Source organism: Mesoplodon densirostris, chromosome 18, assembly GCF_025265405.1.
Source record: "Mesoplodon densirostris isolate mMesDen1 chromosome 18, mMesDen1 primary haplotype, whole genome shotgun sequence".
NCBI classification, from domain to species: Eukaryota; Metazoa; Chordata; class Mammalia; order Artiodactyla; family Ziphiidae; genus Mesoplodon; species Mesoplodon densirostris.
Genome location: NC_082678.1, coordinates 48,020,954 through 48,043,125, shown reverse-complemented (window position 1 = coordinate 48,043,125; position 22,172 = coordinate 48,020,954). Strand labels below are relative to the sequence as shown.

The 22,172-nt window shown below is 50.2% G+C and overlaps 2 protein-coding genes across 7 annotated transcripts in view; one reads left to right on the top strand and one right to left on the bottom strand.

Annotated features, from left to right (window-relative positions):
- The first annotated feature begins 2,234 nt into the window (after positions 1 to 2,234).
- On the top strand, positions 2,235 to 14,201 carry SERPINF1 (serpin family F member 1). Of its 2 annotated transcripts, none has more exons than XM_060081658.1 (8): positions 2,235 to 2,374; positions 6,803 to 6,888; positions 8,587 to 8,785; positions 9,413 to 9,568; positions 9,957 to 10,160; positions 11,602 to 11,744; positions 13,138 to 13,348; positions 13,816 to 14,201. In XM_060081658.1, exons 2-8 carry the CDS (start codon positions 6,811 to 6,813, stop codon positions 14,073 to 14,075), a joined length of 1,251 nt encoding a protein of 416 aa, XP_059937641.1. In that variant the 5' UTR covers positions 2,235 to 2,374; positions 6,803 to 6,810; the 3' UTR covers positions 14,076 to 14,201. The 2 variants fall into 2 exon arrangements, with proteins under 2 accessions (XP_059937641.1, XP_059937640.1); XM_060081657.1 differs by having other exon boundaries at positions 6,803 to 6,900.
- A 1,167-nt stretch (positions 14,202 to 15,368) lies between these two features.
- SMYD4 (SET and MYND domain containing 4) overlaps positions 15,369 to 22,172 on the bottom strand; it is a 40,189-nt gene continuing 33,385 nt past the window's right edge. For 4 of the 5 annotated variants that reach the window (XM_060080924.1, XM_060080923.1, XM_060080927.1 and 1 more), the window contains 6 exons: positions 20,978 to 21,160; positions 20,393 to 20,556; positions 19,082 to 19,214; positions 17,775 to 17,891; positions 17,450 to 17,591; positions 15,369 to 16,271 (listed from right to left, as the gene is read on the bottom strand). In XM_060080924.1, the coding sequence (XP_059936907.1) occupies positions 16,118 to 16,271; positions 17,450 to 17,591; positions 17,775 to 17,891; positions 19,082 to 19,214; positions 20,393 to 20,556; positions 20,978 to 21,160 (893 nt within the window). In that variant the 3' untranslated portion in view covers positions 15,369 to 16,117. The remainder of the gene's footprint in view (positions 16,272 to 17,449; positions 17,592 to 17,774; positions 17,892 to 19,081; positions 19,215 to 20,392; positions 20,557 to 20,977; positions 21,161 to 22,172) is intronic. The other variant, XM_060080925.1, reaches the window with a different exon arrangement.

Genomic DNA, 22,172 nt, shown 5'->3' with positions numbered 1-22,172 from the left:
CTTTGCTGTACAGCAGAAACTAACACAACATTGTAAATCAACTATACTTGAATAAAAAAAATTAAAAAATTAAAATGTTAAAAAAAAGGTTCTGCAAAAACAGAAGTTGTTTTTCAGAAACATTTAAACCTCGAATGCACCTACAGTTAAACTTTGTGCATGGTGTGAGAAAGGGATCCAGTTTTAAATTGTCCACAGGATAGTCACGCCTTCCCACCTTTCTATGCTTAGCTCATTCTTATTCAAGACTCAGCTTAGATTCATATATTCCAGCTGTGCTGCCATGATACCCTATAGAGCAGTGCTGTTCAGTAGAAATACAATGCAAACTGCATATGTAATTTAAGATTTCCTAGCAGCCACATTAAAAAAGAAATAGGTGAAATTAATTTTAACAATATATTTATTTAACCTAATATATGTAATCAGGGTCAAAATTATTGAGATAGTTCACATTCTTTTTCATACTAAATATTCAAAATCTAGTGTGTACTTTATACTTATAGCAGACCACAACTCAGACTGGCCACATTTCAGTTGCTCCATGGCCACATGTGGTTAGTGGCTATCATATTGGATGACATGGCTGTAGAGACTGCTATCACAGAATGTGCTGAATTATACGATCTGTCCTCACATCATCCTGTTATTAGCCAGTGAGCTTCTGAAGGGTGGGCACTGAGTCTTAGTCATCTATGTACTCCTTCTCTGTGTACCTAGTAAGTGCTTTGAGTAGAGGTCCTCAATTTTTGGTTGAATGGATTGAACTCTGGAGACTTCCCAGGTGGTCCAGTGGCTAAGACTCTGAGCTCCCAATGTAGGGGGCCTGGGTTCGATCCCTGGTCAGGGAACTAGATCCCACATACCGCAACTAGGAGCCTGCATGCTGTAACTAAAGATCCCGCAGGCAGCAAGATCCCTCATGTCACAACTAAGACCTGGTGCAGCCTAATTAATTAATTTAAAAAAAGAAATGATTGAACTCTTTTTTTTTTTGGCTGCACCACGCAGCCTGTGGGATCCTAGTTTCCTGACCAGGGATCGAACCCGGACCCCGTGCAGTGGAAACATAGAGTTCTAATCACTGGACCGCCAGGGATGAACTCTAGACTGTTGATACACTCTTCCTTATATAAAGCTGAATCTGGTTCACTGGAAATTTCCAGGGGCCCTAGCTCTGCACCCTGAAGCCTCACAGGAGGTGAAGTTCCCCTAAATTTTCTCTTCCTCTAAATATCCCAGAGGCTCTCCCTTCCTTTTCTCTTTTTTCTTCTTCTTCTTTTTTTTTTTTTTTTTTGCAGTACGCGGGCCTCTCACTGTTGTGGCCTCTCCCGTTGCGGAGCACAGGCTCCGGACGTGCAGGCTCAGTGGCCACGGCACACGAGCCCAGCCGCTCTGCAGCACGTGGGATCTTCAGCCGCTCTGCAGCACGTGGGATCTTCCCGGACCGGGGCACGAACCCGTGTCTCCTGTATCGGCAGGGGGACTCTCAACCACTGTGACACCAGGGAAGCCCCTCTCCCTTCCTTTTCTGATCCCTCCTTGTCTGAATGACCACTGGGCTTCTGACCAGGATCCACACATGCCTAGAAAACGTTTTGGTACATTCTCCAATTACTTCCCATGTCAGTGTTTTAGTTTCACAACTGCATTGCAAGTTCCTAAACGCCCCAAGGTGAGCAAGGCCTCGGTGGTCTCCTCCCAGGTGATCTCCGCGGTGCCCAGGTGGGTGGCAGGCACACACGCTCAGCCTCCTCTCAGGACTAATGTTTACAGTTCATCTCATTCTTCCTCTGCTCAGATATGTCCCCACTGCCTTTTCTGATCTTCAGAAATCAGAGCATTTCAGGGCTAAAAAAGCACACAGACATCCCCGTACCAACCCCTCGTTTTCCAGCTGAGGAAAGGTAGGAGCCATGAGTGATGTCTTGCCCCAAATCCGAGTGCCAGAACCAAGGACCAGGAAAAACCCAGAGTCCCAGTTCTGGGCCACTGTTTCCTCTATTCTGGCCTCCTCCTGGGCCTCCTCTTGCGAGACTCTTCCTCAGTCCTGGCTCCCACCCAGGCGGGCCAGGCTGCCCGGTCGGGTGGGAAGGCCAGGACCCCAAAGAAGTTCTGGTGGAGCAGTAGGGTGTGTGACTGTGTCTGTCTGGGGGTGTGTGGTGGAAGGGCACCAGCGGGTTAAAGTGAACACCGGACAATGATGCAATCACAGACTCCAAATTGAGTGCAGGTCGCTTTAAGAAAGGAGTAGCTGTAATCTGAAGCCTGCTGGACGCTGGATTAGGAGGCAGCAGAAGAAGCTCTGGGGCTTAACAGCAGCCCCTCAGTGTGCAGACCTAGGCTGGGGCGCGGAGCTGCGGCGCACTCACAGGTAAAGAGCTCCCTGTCTGGTCTGCATGTGTGTCTGGGGAAGACGGGAGGCTCCTCTGGGCTGGAGGGACGGGGGTGAAGCAGGGTACTTCAGGGAGCAGAAAAGAGGGGTGTAAGGGAGAGGAGGTGGGGAGACATTAGTTCCTGCAGCTTGGGCACCAGGGTGAGTAGGTTAGAGAGGGCAGAGGGAGTTGGGGGCCAGAGCCCACTTATCCCCCAACCCTACTGCACCACTAGGAGAAGAGGCCGGAAAGACTCCTGAATGAAATGGGTGGGAAACAATGGAGGGGGGTGGTGGCGGGGAAGAAGCAGAGAGCTTGGCTGCTGGGTCAGGTCTGAGCATCACTTCAGGGGGCTCTGCAGCCTTGGGGGAAGGAGGCTGTCGGGGAGCTGTACCTCCACTGGGGCAGTCAGGGAAGCAGCCCATCCTGCAGCCCGGCCATGGCTTGGGCTCAGCTCCCCGCTGCCTTTTCAGAGTCAATTGGTGCTGACTTCAAAGGTAACTTCCCGACACTGCCAAGCAGCTGGCCTGTGGGGAGGCTTCCGGGCAGGCCTGGGATGGAGGACAGCTGGGTCCTTCTATCCAGTGCCCACCCTTTTTCTTTGGCCAAATCAGCTGCCAGTAAAAGCTGGGCGACCAGTGGGGGTTTGGCCTCTCACCAACAATGACCGCTATTTAGCCCAGCCGGTGTATGGGATTTGGGGGCTCAGCGGCCGGAGCTGGAGAGGAGGGCTGCCCGCACCCTTGGTGCTCCCTGGGACAAGCCACAGCAAGGAGCGGGTCTGGGCCAGAGAAAAACTTCAGGCTTCCCAGAAACCCCATCATTGTCTGGCCCAGGCGGGTCCACCAAGAGTTCAGCCCTCAGGCAGCGGGCCAGGCAATTGTGTCCCTAAGGCTGGTCCTTCTGGGGTGTGGGGAGGTGACACTCATAGGCGCCCTGGCCCCGCTCATTCAGGCTCCAAAACTTCAGAAAAAAAGTCGCCTGCGCACTGATGGGGTCACCACGGTGGGGTGGGCCTGGAGGGACCCCTCAGAATCTCCCTCCCAGAGCCAGGGCAGAGGGTGGTGCCCTTCCATGAACTGCCCATGAGGTCCACTGCCATGTGGCTTGGAGGCTGTGCGGTCCTGGGAGGAGGAGGAGGGATGGTGTTCGTCTCACAGCTGGGTTTAATCTGAAACACATGTACTGGCTCAAATTTATCCTCCCAGCTTGAAGGCAAGATCACAAAATCAGTTCCTTGTGTTTCTTGATTTGGGCAATGTGGCCGGAAGGCAGGCCTGAGCTTGGCCCAACTGGGAGGATATCTACCTCCTCTCCCTGCCCTCCCCCGCCTGGTAGGACAGGAATCTGGCTTGGACACTGCCCCTTGGACAGGATGGCACCATTGTCCCTGTGCCCCTGGCCAGGCGATGGAGGCCTGGACAAGCCCACGGAACAGTCATCTTGGACAGGGCACCGAGTGTGCTCAGAGGGGCCCCCGTGCAGACCCTTACTCTCTACCCTCTCACTGCCCTTGCAGGGGGTTTTCGATCATCTCTCCGCTTCCCTCATCCCCAGGGCTTCAGGTGGAGGATTCAAAGAGGGGCCATAAACACTATGCGTCCTGGAGACTGGCTCTGGGCCAGCTGTGGACCCAGGTGCCTTTCCCTGCCAGGGTGGCTCACCTCATCTTTAGTCCTCAGCCCACTCACGTGGTGACAAGTGATCACATGACCTGAGGTTTGGGCTCACACTCTGTAGGGACTCCTACAGAGAAGATCCATCTTCAAGTGCATTTGAACTTGGTTTCCTTAAACACCACGCCAGGATGACATCTCCCACCTCCTCCCTCCTATCTCAGTTCCCTACCCTGGCCCAGGAACTAGAGCTAACAGCTTTCCCTCTAGCCCTGCATCTCACTGAATTTCCAGTCTCCGCTAAGCCAGTCTGCTGAGGCTCAGGCAGGGAAGGCCCCTGCCAGCTCTGGGTGGGGCTGGCCGGGTGGAGAGAGCAGCTGTGAGCCTGGATGGCCTTAAGGGCTCTATCTTGCACTGCAGAAAGCTTTTCCCGTTGTCTCAATGGAAGATTTCTCCCTGAGTGGCAGGGGCAGCCGTGGGGAAGAGCAGCTGGCTGAGAACACAAGGGTCTGTGGAACTCACTGAGAGACACGTGCTCGAGATCAGGGTTTAGAGAGAAAGCCGGGCTGGGGCCCACAGGCCGTCCGGCCCTAAGCCGAGCAAACTCAGAGGCCATCTTTTCTTTTGCGTCCTTTCATGCTCTACAATGTTGTCCAGTGGCTTATTAGACTTAATTTTAAGGACTTTGACCAAAAATCACACACTGCATTCTTAATTTTCCTATTTGTTCTGAGAAGTCAGGAAAGCATGTGTGTGTGTGTGTGTGTGTGTGTGTATGGGTATATGAAAGGAAGAAAGAGCTTGAGACCCTTGGCCTATGTGTGTTTGTGCACACAAGGGTGTATTTGTGCTGCAGGGGAGGGGAGGGGCAGGGGAGACAGGTGATAAGTTCTTCTTTTTTTGAAATAAATTTGTTTGTTTATTTATTTATTTTTGGCTGCGTTGGGTCTTCGTTGCTGCGCGGGCTTTCTCTAGTTGCGGCGAGCCGGAGCTACTCTTCGCTGCAGTGTGTGGGCTTCCCATTGCAGTGGCTTCTCTTGTTGCAGAGCATGGGCTCTAGGCACACGGGCTTCAGTAGTTGTGGCTTGTGGGCTCTAGAGCACAGGCTCAGTAGTTGTGGCACACAGGCTTAGTTGCTCCGCGGCATGTGGGATCTTCCCGGACCAGGGCTCGAACCTGTGTCCCCTGCATTGGCAGACGGATTCTCAACCACTGCGCCACCAGGGAAGCCCAGGTGATAAGTTCTTGACATGGCAGTATGGATGGAGGGAGAGCAGAGGTCCTGGTTGCTGAGACCTTGTCCCACTTTCTAACCAGAAGGCCTCTCAGAAGATCTTGTTTATGAACACCCCCAGCTGCCTTCATCCCCTCCCACCTCCGCATCCTGATTCCAGGGGTGAGCTCATAGAGGCAATGAATGTAGGAGGGCAAGGAATGCGGGAGCCCTAGACCCAGAGTTCCCTTTTCCCTTGTGGTCCAGGGGTCAGACCAGAGTCCTGTCCAAAGAGGCTACTGCTCAGGAGGTAAAGGGACTTGGGTGGTCTTACTAAGAAGTGGGGTTACTTAACCTGAAGGAAAGAATTCTTGGAGGTTTCAGAGCTAGATCCGAGCTAGTGGGGGGAAGAGGACATGGCTACCTCCAGGGAGAAGGGGGGTCCTGGGGTTCCAGGAGTAGGGAGACACATTTTGACTCAGGGATCATTGGAGAACTCACCTGTCTCTGGTGTCACTCACTAAGTGCTATGAAGGCATCATCTAATTTAATTCTCATCACAATAGGTAAGTACTATTTGATTTCCATTTTACAAGAGAAGACACTGGGATTTAGAGAGGTATTAAGACACAGAATTGAGGGGAATTCCCTGGCGGTCCAGTGGTTAGGACTCCGCACTTTCACTGCTGGAGCCCGGGTTCGATCCCTTGTCGGGGAACTAAGATCCCGCAAGCCGCACGAAGAAGATACAGAATTGAGATTTGTACCCAGGCTGTCTGACACTAGACCCAGCACTCCTAACCATGAGAGTAAGAGCTTTTTTTTTTTTTTTTTTTTTTTTTTGTGGTACATGGGCCTCTCACTGTTGTGGCGTCTCCAGTTGCGGAGCACAGGCTCTGGACATGCAGGCTCAGCGGCCATGGCTCACGGGCCCAGCCGCTCTGTGGCATGTGGGATCCTCCCGAACCAGGGCACAAACCCACATCCCCTGCATCAGCAGGCGGAGTCCCAACCACTGCGCCACCAGGGAAGCCCCGAGAGTAAGAGCTTTTGACACAGAACTGTCCAAGAAGGGAACGAGTTGCTTATGAGGCCACAGGTTCCAGGGCAGAGGAATTCAAGGAGAGAGTTTGAGAACTTGGGGGTAGCAGGGGCTGGACCAGATGCCCCCATTCTCTATATTCTGTGATTCTACATCTGAGACCTAGGTTCTGCCCCCATGCTTTTACTAGACATTGACCCAAATTCTGTATCAAGAGCTGGTCAGTGTGCCCGCAGGGAAAAGCCCATGTCCACACAGAGGAGCCCACTGCTGGGTCTTCACTACCCTGGAAGTTTAGGCTCAAAGGTGGGTCTCCTGGCACAGACAATGGATGAAAGCACAAGCTCGCCATAGGACCGTGGGCTGTGAGGCAGGGGGAGGGCTGGGGAGGTGCTGAGAGGGAGGGAACAGCAAGCTGAGGGTCCACTTCCAGCCCGGGGAGGCTGGAGGGAAGGTGCCTAGCCCTGCCAAGGCCCTGCTACCTGCCCAGGGTGGCCGGGTGTTGCAGGGTGGTGGGAGAGGGAAGCAGCCTGCCACCTCTTTTGCTTTCTTGCAGGCCCCAGGATGCAGGCCTTTGTGCTACTTCTCTGGACTGGAGCCCTCCTCGGGCACGGCAGCTGCCAGAACCCCGGCCTGGAGGAGGTCAGAGGCGGGGTGTGTATGGTGGGGGCCTGGCGGGGCATCAGCAATTCCAGCCCCTCCTCAGTAGGCAGCAAGGGAGACAGGACAACACCCAGGTTGCAAGCCAGGCTCTGGCCTTTCTGTCTAGACAGGGCCTTGGTTTTTCCATCAGCAAAACATAAAGTGTCTCACCCTGCCTTTCACAGAACAAGAGTGGGGACAAGCGTAAGATCCAACAAGGTGAAAGGCAAAAATGCTCTAACAAGTCCAGGGCTGTCCCTTCAGTGAAGACCTTTTCTCATTACCTTGCATTACTTGTGGGTCTCACTGAGTGGGTGGTGGCCTTGGATATTTGTTCCAGTCCTGACCAGGGTGCAGCAGAGGTGTAAGAGTGTGGAAAGGCCTCTTTCCTGTCCAGAGAGAGCACAGTCGGGTTGCAAAGGCAGATGCTGAGAAGCCTATGCTATGTGACAGTGGGGGTGGGGGAGTGACTGTCACACAAGGGACCAGGGCACTTCTGGACCAGTCCCTTGTCTTTTAAAAAATTAATTAATTAATTTTTGGTTGTCTTGGGTTTTCACTGCTGCATGCAGGCTTTCTCTAGTTGGGGCGAGCGGGGGCTACTCTTTGCTGCGGTGCGCGGGCTTCTCATTCGGTGGCTTCTCTTGTTGTGGAGCACAGGCTCTAGGCACGCGGGCTTCAGTAGTCGTGGCATGTGGGCTCAGTAGTTGTGGTTCGTGGGCTCTACAGAGCAGGCTCAGTAGCTGTGGTGCACGTGCTTAGTTGCTCCGCGGCATGTGGGATCTTCCCGGACCAGGACTCAAACCTGTGTCCCCTGCATTGGCAGGCAGATTCTCAACCACTGCGCCACCAGGGAAGTCCCTGGACTTTGTCTTGAGTTCCAAGTTTGAATTCTGGTTCACCCTCTCACTAGCTTTATCATCTTGGACAAGTCACTGTTACTTGAGTCTGTTTTCTTATCTATAAAATGGGATTAAAAATATCCTTACAGCGCCATCACAGACAGTCACTTATTTTTTTATCTACTGAACACCTACTCTGTAGGTGTGCTGGGGATGGGTGGAAATATGAAAGACTCAGTTCTGGCTTTCAAGGAACTCAGTGTTTTGAGATAGTGGTCTTTGGTGGTATCATCTACATTGACTAGTATGAAATGAAGTAAGTCAAATAAAAAGAACTAGCACAGAGGCAGGCACATGGAAGGCAGTTAACACAGAAGTGGTAGTTGACTCTGAAAAAATGGTCAGAAAACCAAAAGGTGCCTTCAGATTGGGGCCATCAGGGAAAGTCTGTGGTGGAGGGGGTGATATCTAATCAGAGCCATGAAAGACAGGAAGGGTTTGATAGGAGGGTCCAGGTCGAGACCTGCGAGCAGTGAGCAAGGGTAAGCAGACAGGGAGCCTGTCTGGCCTGAGAACAGAATTTCTTGGGAAGGGGAACTCCTCTCCTTTTATTTATTTATTTTTAATGTGTTACAGGCTCGAGGCTCACAGGTCACTGGCGCTTAAAGCTGGCCAGCTAACTTCTCCCCAGCAGAGCGCCCCTACAGGAGCAGGGGCACAGACTCATTCCAACGTTAGGCTAAGCGTACCATCCTCAGGCAGGACAGCCCTCAGGGACCAGAAGGACAGTCCCACACAAAGCGATGAGACCAGTCATCCCGTGCTCATTTGCACTGGTCCTTGTGCTCAAATGCAGGGCTCCCTGGCCCCTGAGACCACGGGGCTGCCAGTGGAGGAGGAGGATCCCTTCTTCAAGGTCCCTGTGAACAAGCTGGCGGCCGCCGTCTCTAACTTTGGCTACGACTTGTACCGCGTGAGATCCAGGGAGAGCCCCGCTGCTAACGTGCTCCTGTCTCCGCTCAGCGTGGCCACGGCGCTCTCTGCCCTTTCACTGGGTGAGTTCCTGGATGCAGAAAGCCCTGCATCCTAGAGCTGCCCTCCGGCCTCTGCACATATCTGACTCTAAGCCCTGGAGACACTTCGCTCAGGGAGGGTGAAGAGTGCCGAGAGGCTGGGCCTGGGGGTCCCGGCGTGTGCAGAGTGGGAGCTCGGGGGGCAGGGCACTGCTGATACGGGTGTGTGGCCTCGGGACCACTTACTGACATTCCTTACGCGAGCTTCTCCTACGTGCCAGCCTCGTCGGTGTGGCTAGGCTCTGGGGACATAACTGCACACAAACAGGCACGGTCTGTGCCCTCGCTTGGGTCACACAGCTGAGCTCACGGGGGAAACAAATAAACAGCAAACTGCAGAACAGTCTGGTAAGTGTTGTGATGGGAGAAGCACAGGGACTTGAACCCTCACTCCCACCCTTCTATCTCCCTAGGCCTGATGCCTTTAGCCTACCTCCAGGAAAATCTATTTTTCCTCCATTGCCTTCAGATTCCTTTCCACCTAGAACATCCCCAGTACCAGCAGACGAGAAGACTTAGGGTGCGGTGTCCCTGCCCCGTTCCAGGAGCTGGCCTGACTTGGGCCCCAGTGGGCAGTTACAGAGGTTTACACGCCCATCCCTCTGGCAGGAGCGGAGCAGCGGACAGAATCCAGCATTCACCGGGCTCTCTACTATGACCTGATCAGCAAGCCAGACATTCACAACACCTATAAGGAACTCCTTGCCTCCGTCACCGCCCCGGAGAAGAACCTCAAGAGCGCTTCCCGTATCGTCTTTGAGAGGAGTGAGTCACCCGGGATGCCTGAGGCGCGTGGGGCTCTGTGCTGCACATGGGGGTTTCCTTCTAACCACCAGAGCACGTCTGCTCTGGCCAGGCCTGGCCCTGGGGGGCAGGAAGGGGCCCTGTGAGCCCAGAGAGGATCAGAAAGAGGAAATGGGCTGAGGGAGGCAGCGGGAGGGTCGGGCGAGGGCAGTAGTGTGAAGAGAAACAGTAATGAGTGAGGTCTGTTGTTCCCCGTCCAGTGCCTGGGGAAGCTGGCACAGAGTCCTGGCGTGTCCCGGGAAGATGCCAGGCAGGAAGTCGGGGCCTGCCGAGGGTCAACCAGAACCTCTCAGAGAGGATGCTGGGTTACCTCTCAGCGCACGCTAACCTCTGCCCCGTCTCTTCGCAGAGCTGCGGATAAAAGCCAGCTTTGTCGCACCTCTGGAAAAGTCGTATGGGACCAGGCCCAGAATCTTGACCGGCAACACTCACTTGGACCTTCAGGAGATTAACAACTGGGTGCAGGCCCGGATGAAAGGGAAAATCGCTAGGTCCACGAGGCAAATGCCCAGTGGAATCAGCATTCTCCTTCTTGGTGTGGCTTACTTCAAGGGTGAGGGCTTCTCCACCTGGCTTTTGGCCAAGGGCGGACAATGAGTGTCAGATGGGGCCAGGAAAGAGGGGAAGTCAAAGAAGGCAGAGGAGGACCCAGGGAAGGCACCTGCCTGAGGGCTGCCTGCTTGTCGTCAAACCCAAGGCAAACATTGGATAAGTGCCTACAAAGTGTAAGGGGCCGTAGAGAAAGACTAGCAGAGATAAGGGGGCACTCCCACTCTTGCACCTGTTTGGGGCAGGCACTGGTAGATTTCTGGCTGGAGCCAGGTGAGGGTCCAGGCCCAGCTCTGCCTGTACTGGCTGGAGAGCCCTGCACAAGCTTCATAGCCTTTTTGGGCCTGTTTTCTCATCTCTCACTTGGGGACGATACACTGACTTCAGGGACACTCTGTCTGTGTCGTCTCCCATCATTTTTTTTTTTTAACATCTTTATTGGAGTATAATTGCTTCACAATGGTGTGTTAGTCTCTGCCTTACAACAAAGTGAATCAGCCATACACATACATATAGCCCCAATATCTCCTCCCTCTTGCGTCTCCCTCCCTCCCACCCTCCCTATCCTACACCTCTAGGTGGTCACAAAGCACAGAGCTGATGTACCTGTGCTATGCAGCTGCTTCCTACTAGCTATTTTACATTTGGTAGTGTATATATGTCCATGCCACTCTCTCACTTCATCCCAGCTTCCCCTTCCCCTTCCCCCATCTCCCATCTTCACATGGACCCTAGCATCATGCCCGGGGCACACAGCAGGTCGCTGATAAACCGTTGTTAGTTTTCTAACAACATTCTTCTAGGCTGTGTTGATGTGCCCAAGTCTATTCCACGGGCCCAGTGTGAGGCCAGCCCTATTCATATGAGCCTTGGGTAAGATATGTCTCCCCTTAAAGTGTCTATCAGGCAGAGTGGACCCCTAAACTCCTAGAGAAAAGTCCTCCCTGAAGCACTGAGCTCCAGGACATGAAAGAAGCTGTCACAGACCAGCACGTTAAAGGCCACGTTAAACTATCGGCTTGCTGTGTGAGCGCTGGCAATCACTTCACCTCTCTGGGGTTCTGGGCTTTTTCAGCTATGAGAGGGTTGATGACATGATGTCGAGGTCCCTTCCAGCTCTAGCCTCCCTGGATTGTCTTCCGGACACAACACTGTAAAAGTGTACACCAGTTTACCTTTCTCCTAGGCTATCACAGAACTTGAATAAACCCCGACAATCAACCTATTTCCTCCTGAGTTTAAGTATGGAAGGTATTCAGGACCCTAGAAATTTTGTGGTCCAGACTGCACATTCTGAGATAGAGCTATTCCCTGATGTATCAGGGCCTCTGACGACTAAGATTCCTGTAGCCAGGCAATTTTCAGCAATATGCTTTGGCCTCAGCACGGTCCCAATGCCTTTCTGGTCTCCTGGGGCTCAGGGCACTCCATTTGTTTCATTCCAGGGCAGTGGGTAACAAAGTTTGACTCCAGAAAGACTTCCCTAAATGATTTCCACTTGGATGAGGAGAGGACCGTGAAAGTCCCCACGATGTCAGACCCTAAGGCCATTTTACGCTACGGCTTCGATTCTGATCTCAACTGCAAGGTCTGTAGGGGTAGAGTGGGTAGTGGGTGCGGGGACAGGCAGGATGGTGTAGTGGGAATAGAAGGACTTTTGTGTGTGTGTGTGTGGTACGCGGGCTTCTCACTGTTGTGGCCTCTCCTGTTGCGGAGCACAGGATCCAGACGCGCAGGCTCAGCGGCCATGGCTCATGGGCCCAGCCGCTCCGCGGCATGTGGGATCCTCCCGGACCAGGGCACGAACCCATATCCCCTGCATCGGCAGGCGGACTCTCAACCACTGCGCCACCAGGGAAGCCCTAGAATGATTTTTGAGATGACAGCTGTCTAAATTTTACTTGCTGTGTGACTTTCAGTAAGTTAATAGTTTCTCTGAGGCTTTTTTCCTCAAAATAAAGGGGCATAGTTATCTAAGCTTCTCCTCTCACTCAGGGTTTCCTGTAAGGGTTGATAAGGTAATGTGAAATGGGCCCTCAAGATACTTCCCTGCTGGTCCAGCGGTTAAGACTCTGCGCTTCCAATGCAGGGGATGTGGGTTTAGGGAACTAAGATCCCACATGCTGTGCAGCCCAAAAAAAAGTATGCAGGGGAGTGTCATGATCAACGTATACTATACGTCTGAATAAATCTGAAAAAATGTTAATAAGCATGAAATTAAAAAATTAAAAAAAAAGATTGGGCACTCAAATGCTGGTGTTAATTCTTGTCTTTTCTTTCCTTCTTTTTCTCTTTTTTTGGGGGGAGAACTTGTATTTCTAGAAGTCAAAGTTAAACTTTCAAAAATTGTCACAAACTCCAAACCGCTGGCATTCTAAGTCTTTCATACCTGACTTTTGAACATTCGAAGTCAGTAGTTCCTCTTTCTTTGGAAATCGGACAAAACACCTGAAGCACTGGAGATAAATGCCATGTATGCATTTCTGTAGATGATTTCAGGGGCTCTTGGGACCTCTGATGCCATCTGTCCTGTGGACCTGAGGTTAAGGACCGCTGCTCAAAGGACCATTGTATTGCTGCTTCTGTGTGCTCTGCCTGGAGTCCCTATTTCTAGTCCAGGGCTCTGTACATAACAGATGATCAGTAACTGTTGGCAGACAAACCTTGGGAGAAAACACAGACCTGGAATTCAATTCTAGCTCTTTACAACCACAGGAGAAAATTCTTTCAGCAGATAACTTCAGTTGGTATTAGGCCCAGGTAAGAAAAGACAATGGCCTACTTTTTGAAGAAACATCAGTAGACATCTTGCTGTCGGAAAGCAATAGCTTCGAGGGACAACTGTTACATAGATGAGGGGCTGGGAAAGCGTGGCAGGGCCTGGTTACAGGAGAGGAGAAGGCGGCTTGGAGGGGTGTGCCTATCTCTAGGCTCCTGGGCTCCAAAGGACTAACGCCTGTGCTTCCTCCCTGTCGTTTCAGATTGCCCAGCTGCCCTTGACCGGGAGCATGAGTATCATTTTCTTCCTGCCTCTGAAAGTGACCCAGAACTTGACCATTATAGAAGAGAGCCTCACCTCTGAGTTCATTCACGACATAGACCGAGAACTGAAGACTGTTCAAGCGGTCCTGACCATCCCCAAGCTGAAGCTGAGTTATGAAGGCGAACTCACAAAGTCCGTGCAGGAGATGAGTATGTTTCTGCAAGAACTCTTTGCTCCTGGGGTGGGTGGGGTAGAGTCTTTGAGCCTTCCACCTTGCTAAGCGGAACGCAAAGGCTCCACGGCATTGTACCAAGGCCAGGGATGATTCCTTAATTCTAATAGTGCTGGAGAGGAAGCCTGAACTGCCTTCCTTATCAGACTCACTCCTCAGCCCCAAGAGCATACGTCTTGTAACAGCAACTCAGAACACTGCCTCTCAAGATAGGTCTCTTGACCTGGTTTCTAATCTTAACCTCACTTGCTGTGTGCTCCTGGGCAAGTCACTTAACCCTTAACCAGCCCAGAGCTCTACATACCTCACAGAAGGTCAGAAGTGGTGTTCCACTCCCAGCCTGCTTGCCTTCTTGAGGATCAGAATTTAAGAATCAGGACTGTACTCTTCCTTGGGGTGTTGATGAGGCAAGGTTTTAACGGAAATCTCTCTCAATCTCTGCAGAGTTGCAGTCCTTGTTTGATTCACCAGACTTTAGCAAGATCACGGGCAAACCTATCAAACTTACTCAAGTGGAACATCGCACTGGCTTTGAGTGGAATGAAGATGGGGCGGGTACCACCCCCAGCCCAGGGCTCCAGCCTGCCCACCTCACCTTCTCCCTGGACTATCACCTTAACCAACCTTTCATCTTTGTACTGAGGGACACAGACACAGGGGCCCTTCTCTTCATAGGCAAAATTCTGGACCCCAGGGGCACTTAATACTCCAATTTCACGTTCAAGTACCCCAGAAGAAGAAAACGCTAGAGGGATGGCAGATTATATATTACATGAAGGCTGCCCCTATGTTTCAATGTATACTTTGCAATAAAAGTGCTTTATCCTTAACTTTTGTTACCCTGTTCCTCCTCCTATTTTGAGCTATGTTAAATTTAATATGAAGATAAATAACCCTTTAGGAATTTGCTGGTCCCGTATTTATAGCCTGGGTCTAACTAAACTCTGCAGAAAGTCACCAGGTGAGATAAGAACTGTAGTGCAAACAACTACAGTTTGCATTCTACAGTTTGCATTGATTCTCTGCTCTGTGGGGTTTACACTCTAGGTCACTAATCCCCCGGGAAGGAATTTCCTGTCTCCACAATCAGTGGACCATGCTCTTAAATACACTGGACTTTAGGTTTTAATGCAAGCACGGATATCCCCCAGTCAAGCTAATGTCACCTGACAACACAGGATAACATGCAGACAGATAAGGGAGGAAGTTTGTAACTTCAGGAAATAATTCTTTATTTTATAGAGCATTTAAAGAAAGCTCTCAAGTTCACATAAAATGAGGTCTGCTATGTAAAATTCTACACATATTCTTTTTAAGGAAGGGGGCCTATTTTACAAAGTACAACAGAACCTCCTTTTTCAGGAACATGAAACATGCCAAGTGTTTGGAAAAGAACTACAGAATTGGTCAAGACTGAATTTTTCTTCCTGAAAGAGTTAGCTCTACCAAAACATCTCACTGGCCACAGCCCTTGCCAAAGTGAGTTAGTGGAAAGGAAGATAAAGGCGATTCTGCCTGCCCTTCATTCAAGTATTTGAGTGTGAACCACGTTCTGAACACTCAGCTTCCTGCAAAGCTACTGCCAGGCAGCGTCAGGGCTATTCAGTTCCTGATTATAATGCCGGGGCAACCACTGGGCACTTCTTGGGCATGGCCGGGGTGGGCAAACTCTCAAAGCAATGTGTATGCTTTTCCACCAACTCATCTGAACCACTTGGTCCCCAGTGATGATAAAGCACCCAGGGTTCCGGCCTTCTGACTGGGATGGGGTTTAGACTATTGCTATACATCCAGGTAGACAACAGCTATCATTACTACTTTTTGTCTCTTAAGTGTGAAACCGCTAGCAGCAATGCCCACACCCTCAGCACCTTCTGAAGTTGTTGTTTTTTTTTCCCTTCTCAGTAATTATGCAGTCTGTATTTCACTTGCCTGCTTGGGGACGTAGAAAAAAGCGGTCTCTTTTCAGGCTTGCTAATAAACAGAACTCAGAAACGATGTGTTATAAAGTCATTGCTACAAGCTTGATTTTATTAGTGTTTGGTCAGTGAGTCTGCCTAGAGTATACAATGAAAACCACAGAATAAGGACTCGAAAACTGGTAGAAAACAAATTTAGAGTTGCCATCCTAGGAAGAAATTCCCCAACAATAAAATGGCCCCATATTTATTTCTCTATTCACAATTTATACTCCACCGGTTTTAACAAAGGATTCAAGGAAGCTAGGTACCATAAATGAAACTATATCTCCAGAGGTAAGGAGCCTCACTAATTTCTTGCTTATAATTATTTTTCAATTACAATACAACTATTAAGAGTTTAAGTTCCCACTGGAGTGGTACACAACATTACTACTAGAAACCAAAGGAATGTTCCAGGGAAACAGACTATCATCATTTAGTGAGGTGGCGTCTAGCCAAAACCCCAGGCTAACATCCAGATGCCTGCAGATCAGCTAAAATCCTTTTAAAGGGCTTAGGCTCTCCCTCCAGATACCAGTTTTAAGTTTTTTCTGGGAACCAGGAGTTTTTGTTGCAGAGCAGTTAACTACTTCAAGAAACATCATCAAAATAGGTGAGCACGTCTCCGACTGCAAAGCTTTCTAAGCCCTCCCCTCCCCTCATACACTAGGCTTGTGACTGTCAGGCAAGACCTGTATTGTTTGGCGACAGCTCAGCAGCAATAGACCCTCTTTAACTCCTCCCACACGGGCTCCTTTCCTGTTGGTCAAGGTCCCCTTGGGACCCTATTCGTTGGGTCCCACAGGGATGGGCAGCAAGTCCAACAAACAGGATCTCATCTGTTGTAGCTCCTGGATCTCATCATTCCAAGGGCCACAGTGCACCAGCAGAACCTTTTCTGCCTGTTGTATTGTGTTCAGAGCTTCGGGTATTGCAAACCTGAAGCAAAGGAGGTAAGGGGAGTGAATCCACCCATTCAATCAGGCAAACATTAACTGAGGGCCTACTCATACCCTGTGGAGAATGTAAAGTAGATCATTTCTGTCTTCAAGGATCTTACAATCTAGAAGGGCAGATAAGACTCTCAGAAACACACTGAAAGGCAGAGTTTGAGATGAAAGTTATGAAAAAAAGGTATAAAGATTCCAGGATTCTGAGAAACAGGCAGATCTCAAAGCACTAATCTGATATTTACCCCAAGGTTTACTCAGGAGTCTCTGCCTTAGAGTCACGGAGTCCGCCTATGGCCTGACTCTGCAGCCCCTTCCCTCTCTCTGACGGGGTGGACTGCCTCTATGTCTTGGGTATCAGGTCCACCCACCTCCTAACCCTAGGACCGAGCTTCAAACACTTTCCCACACAGCAGCTTTACCAAGGTTGGACATATTCCATCTAGAAAGACTGACAGCAGGGCCTCCTAGTGATCCCAGTTACAAAAGCGGATGAGGCATCAACTCATCAACCCTCTTTTTTCCTTTTAACCTTTAAAGCTGGGTTTCTCAACCCTGACACTGTTGACATTTGGGGCCGGATAATTCTCAGCTGTGTGTGTGCGGGGGCTGGCTCGTGCCCTGTCGGATGTTTAACAGCATCTCTGGCCTCCACCCTGAGTCATGACAATCAAAAATGTCTCCAGACATTGCCAGATGTCCCCGGGGGAGCCAGATGACTCGTGCTTGATTACAGCTGCTTTAAAAGGAATAGGACCAGGGGGAAGGAAGAGGCCCTGGAGCTGAGAGTGCTGAGAATGAGTGCTGAGGGGGGGAGGTGTGAATAACTGCCGAGGGGGGTGGGGGGGTGGGGGGGCGGGGCAGGGGAGGGGGCTGAGAAGAACCGCTATGACGGTAGTGGTGGCGGGTTCGGGGGGCGGGGGCCTGGGCAAGTTCTCCCTGGGAAACTCCCTTCAGAGCTAAGAGCTTCCCCATATCTCCCAGGAGGAAATTCTAAAGTTTCAAGTTTGTCAGCAAAACAGAAGGAAGAATCTCTCCTAAACGGGAAATAAAGACGTGTCAACATGCTTAAAAGCACTGTAGAAAAGAAAAGGAATACACAGAAGAGCCTAATAAAAGAACAGTATGTGGCCCGGTGAAGTGCTGGGAAACAAGAGAAAGACTTACCCATTGAAGAAGATTTGGGCCAGTTTGAAGAGTTCATGGCCCATCTCAACACTGGATGGGCCGTGGCGAACCTCAACCACTCGGAGACTCTTCTGTAGATGGGTGGCTGACTTCTCCCAGTCCCCTTCAACGAAAGGAAAATCTGGTTTCAGAAAAGAACCACAGTCAACTGTGGATGAACATTTTCAGGGTAAGGAAAGCTAAATGGAAGGGAGAGCAGCCTCAGTTGAAAGACTCAGAGAGAACCAACCAGACGAGGCCAAGATCATGACCAAACACCCAAGGCAGGCTCATCCTTGGAGCGGAAGGTGAAGACACACCTTACCTAAGGCAGCATAGGCCTGGGCCAGGCCATCCTCGATTTCTCCCACCACGCTGTGTTCCGCCAACAGGAAGCTCTCAGCATCATGCCGGCATCCCAACAACAGCTGAATGGCTCGCTCTATCAATTCAAAGGAAAGTGGCCTCATTACAGACACAAACCCCGTCTTAGAAATGAGAACCCAGCCCTTAAATTCTCTATGGGCTGGGCTGAATGTGGAAACCCCACTTTGTCTCCTTGGGCTGTGATCAACCCACAATTTTTGTTCCAATAAAGCTGTTCTCTTACGTTTTCTCTTTCAATAGCAGAAGGTGCTGGGTGAGGCCTCCCCACATTTACTGTGGGTTTCCAACTTCAGTTTGAAGTGGAATGACTACATTCCATTTATGGTCATTATTTCTCTTGACTCAAAAATCTAAGCTAAAGGTCAACTTTCATAAAAATAGGGTAAATAAATTCCCACGATGTCAAACTCTAAGGCAGAGTTTTCCAAGGTAACGAGGGGCTCCATCACTCCCTTTCTGGAAAAAGCAGGATACTTACATCCATTGGGCACATGGCCCAATGTCCTTTATTTTTATTTTAAAAAATATTTATTTATTTATTTAATTTATTTTTGGCTGCCTCAGGTCTTAGTTGCCACACGTGGGATCTTTGGTTGTGGTGCGTGGGCTCCAGTGCATGGGCTCAGTAGTTGTGGCGCTCGGGCTCTCTAGTTATGGCGCATGGGCTCCAGAGTGCTTGGGCTCTGTAGCTGTGGCACGTGGGCTCTCTAGTTGTGGTGCGTGGGCTCAGTAGTTGTGGTGCACAGGCTTAGTTGCCCCGCGGCATGTGGGATCTTAGTTCCAGGGATCAAACCTGCCTCCCCTGTGTTGGAAGGCGGATTCTTAACCACTGGACCACCAGGGAAGTCCCCCCACTGCTCTTTAGAAGAGGGATGATGCCCTGATGAGGGCAGAACAATTTCTCTAGGAAATTAGGTCATGAGGCCCTCGAATTAAAATAAATGACACTGAACTTCTGGATATGCACAAAGATCACGGATGTCAGAGATAACCTGTTAGTCTTTAACTAAGTCTCTGATGCCTAAGAGAACAACAGCTTAAATCAGTTGGCCCTTTTTCAAGGACACCATGCAAACTGAGCTGGTAAGGGTTTGGTCTCACTGGCCCACAAAGCCATCTTGTGGCTGGCATGGGGATAATTAAATCCAATTCTTCAGTCTTCACCGAGTATCCCTGAATTCAAGGTGATCTCAAAATAAGTAAAAGGGAAGGGGCTGGAGGACCAAAGCAGGGAGCCAGTCTCACCTAGTTTGCCATTTCTGAGAAGCTTCCGGGCCATCCCCACCTGCTGCCGAAGGTCCTGTAGCTGAGAGACTAGGTGATCTCTGCTGACTGATTCCGTACAAGATGTGCTGCCACAGCTCAGAACATCATCTCCCTGTGGAAGTCAGTTTTGTCTTTTTTCCTGTACCAGACACTGCATGTGCTTACATTATAGGATTGCTCCAGAGCTTCTGACCCTATGGGGGAAGGACTCCTGCGGTAACACACCATGACCAAGGGCAGACTGAATTTGGTTCGATGGCGGCAACTGCAATGAAAGCAGGAGCCGATCCCTGCTTGAGATTTACTTTTTGCAACCAAATTAAACTGGTACAGACCACAATTTCTTTCCATCTTGATAGCCCCTATCTTATTTCTCTTTGGGGCTGGGACTTTGGATGACAGACACATTTCTAGTGGTTATGAAAAAGCCATAAGGAAACCAATAGAAAAAAAGTGCTGGGTGAGGCCTCCCCACATTTGTCCTCGGGCTTGTGACTTCAGCTTTCCAACACAACCAGCTCCATGTTCTACTTACAGTTCTAAGACATTTGCTGTTTTTCAGATGCCAGAATCTGTGGCCCCATTTGGCAATAGCAACCTGACTTCTCCGGAGGATCCTTTCCCACCCTCCTGAAGTCAGGGCCTGGGGGCTGAGTGGGGAGCATGTGGCTCCGATCTGGCCCATTCCTCTGGCCCAAATGGCTGGGGGGAAACCGTGACTCTGATTTTCCTCCAGACGCAGGTATCAGGTTGATAAAACACAGTAAGATTTTTGCCTAGATCTCTGTTAGAGTACATATGTTTTTATCCTTCTGGACCGGGGGGATCTGATGCTGGAGCCGCTAGCAACCATCTGGTCACCACAGGAGGGAAGTCTGTCTGCGGTTGGGCTAAATAATACAGAAAATGGAGCTGAGGGAGGGAGAAAGAAAAATTAGGCCTTGGTGACAGTATCTGAGCCCCTGGATCACGTTGTATTTGAAGTACCCCTACGCTGGGACTTCTTAGTGATTTACTTGAGCAAATAAATTCCCGGTCTTCCTGAACCCCAAATCAGTTTAGGTGGGATTTTCTGTTCTTTGCAAGAAGGAGATCACTAAATCCAACCTTTCCCTGTAGTTCCTGCAGGGGGGTAATCAATGTGCGGGGAAGATGGGCAAAAGGGAAGAGAGAGTACTGCCATCAGCACCTCTGAGTCCCAGTGGCTTCCTCCTAAAGATTTAAGGCCTTTAGGCTGGATAACTGACCGCCAGGAAAAGCAAAGAGAAGGGATGGGGGAAAGAGATTCACCTGCAGGAGTGCGCTGCAACGGTGACAACAGAAGGCTTCCCGCCCGGGCCCCTGCGAGGGTCTCTGCTTCTCACGTTCACAAGCGGGACAGGTGCAGTCAAAGAAATACTGAGACCTCAGCTTCTGGCACCTCTCGGCAACACCCATCCTGCTCTCGTGGGGCCCTGCAGAGACACCACGCTTGGCCAGGATTTAAAGCAAGAGAGCATCAAGCACTACTTAAAAAACTTCAGCTTAGCGGAGGGTCTGATCAATCACTCATCATGCGACAGGTACATTTCACTCAAACATTTGTGGGACTAGATACAGAAACAGGCTTCCAAGTTGCGGGGACAGGAAGAAAAAGAAACCAAGAAGTTGTTCCTGGCCTATTTTCAGAATAGGACATTTACAGGGATCAAACACGATAGTGCAGATACAACAGGGCCTAGCGAGGAGGCTTTTCTTCCCCATAAGTATGCACTGCCTCTGCCAGGATGCAGACTCTGCATAGGTGAGGCACCTGCCCTGTGGCTTGCTCAGGCGAATTCACCTCGTCCTTTTCTGCTGGAGAAGAGTGGCCAGGAGGTAGGATGGATGGCTCACCATAGCAGTGGAGAATCTCTTGCCCTTTTCTAATCTGCTGAGATGCCCGAACGGTGGCGACGGTGCTAATAAAGGACACGCTGGTATTGGGGCTGCAGGAATGGTTCAGGAGGCTGATGACGGGGAACAGCCCCGTGGCAAGGCGCACCTGCCTGCTGTCGGTAATGAGGTTCTCTTCAGATCCTGAGAGTGCAAGAGGAAAAAGGGAAAAATGTGTCAGGACACTCGTCCTGGCCTCGCCCTCCATTCCTCAGAAGATGAGCTGGGCAATCGGGCCTGAAGTGCGGCTGAGTCAGAGCTCTACAAGCTGGATCCGAGATAAATCAGATGGAGCATGACTCAGAGCAAACTCTGGTTCCTGGGAAGCAAAGCGAATGAGCACATGAAACGTCCACCAGAATCTTGGAACCTAACCACTGTGTATCAATACCACAAAAAAATCCAAAGATTAGAATTTATAGAGAAATAAAAAAAGAATGATCAGTAGGGAGCCTTCCAGATAGACAGTTTCCTCATGTTCATGACAACATGGAAACCAGAGCACCAGATGAGGTTATTTCCTAAAGACTTTTATAGTCCAAGTGCTTCTGTTTAACTGGTCTTTGGTTGGTTAATAGAACAAGTAACCTAATTATACCCTACACTAAATAGGCCTATCATATATTTTAAAAAATCAATATTTCTTATGCTCACCTCTTCATTCTGCCCTTTGTCCCAACTTGACGGGAAATCAGTCAAGCAGTAGTTCTCACTGAAAAAACTCTTTGGACCACTTCTATTCCAGACAGTCTCATGTCCCTAACCATCTCTTCTTTGAAGCACAATTAAACCAGCAATTTAACCACGTGATTGAAAATGAGGAAGGAAGGAAGAAGAAAAAAGCCTCTAAGCAGTGAGGCTACATCTGCACCAAGGCCCATGCACTTACATTCATGTATGAATTCTCTGTATTCTGCTGCAGGCCCACTCCCTCTTATTTTAGCCATAGTTCGAACTGGCGTGGTTATTCAGTTTCTCAGCCCACCACAGTCCAGAAACAGAGAACTACTAAGAGGCAGGTTTTCTGACAATGGCAAAGGAGATGGGGACAGACTAGAGGAGGAGGCAGAAAACTTATACAAGAATAACAGCCTCAGGCAAACAAAAACACTAGCACCAAAAAAACAAAAACAAAAAAACCAAACCACTAGCACTA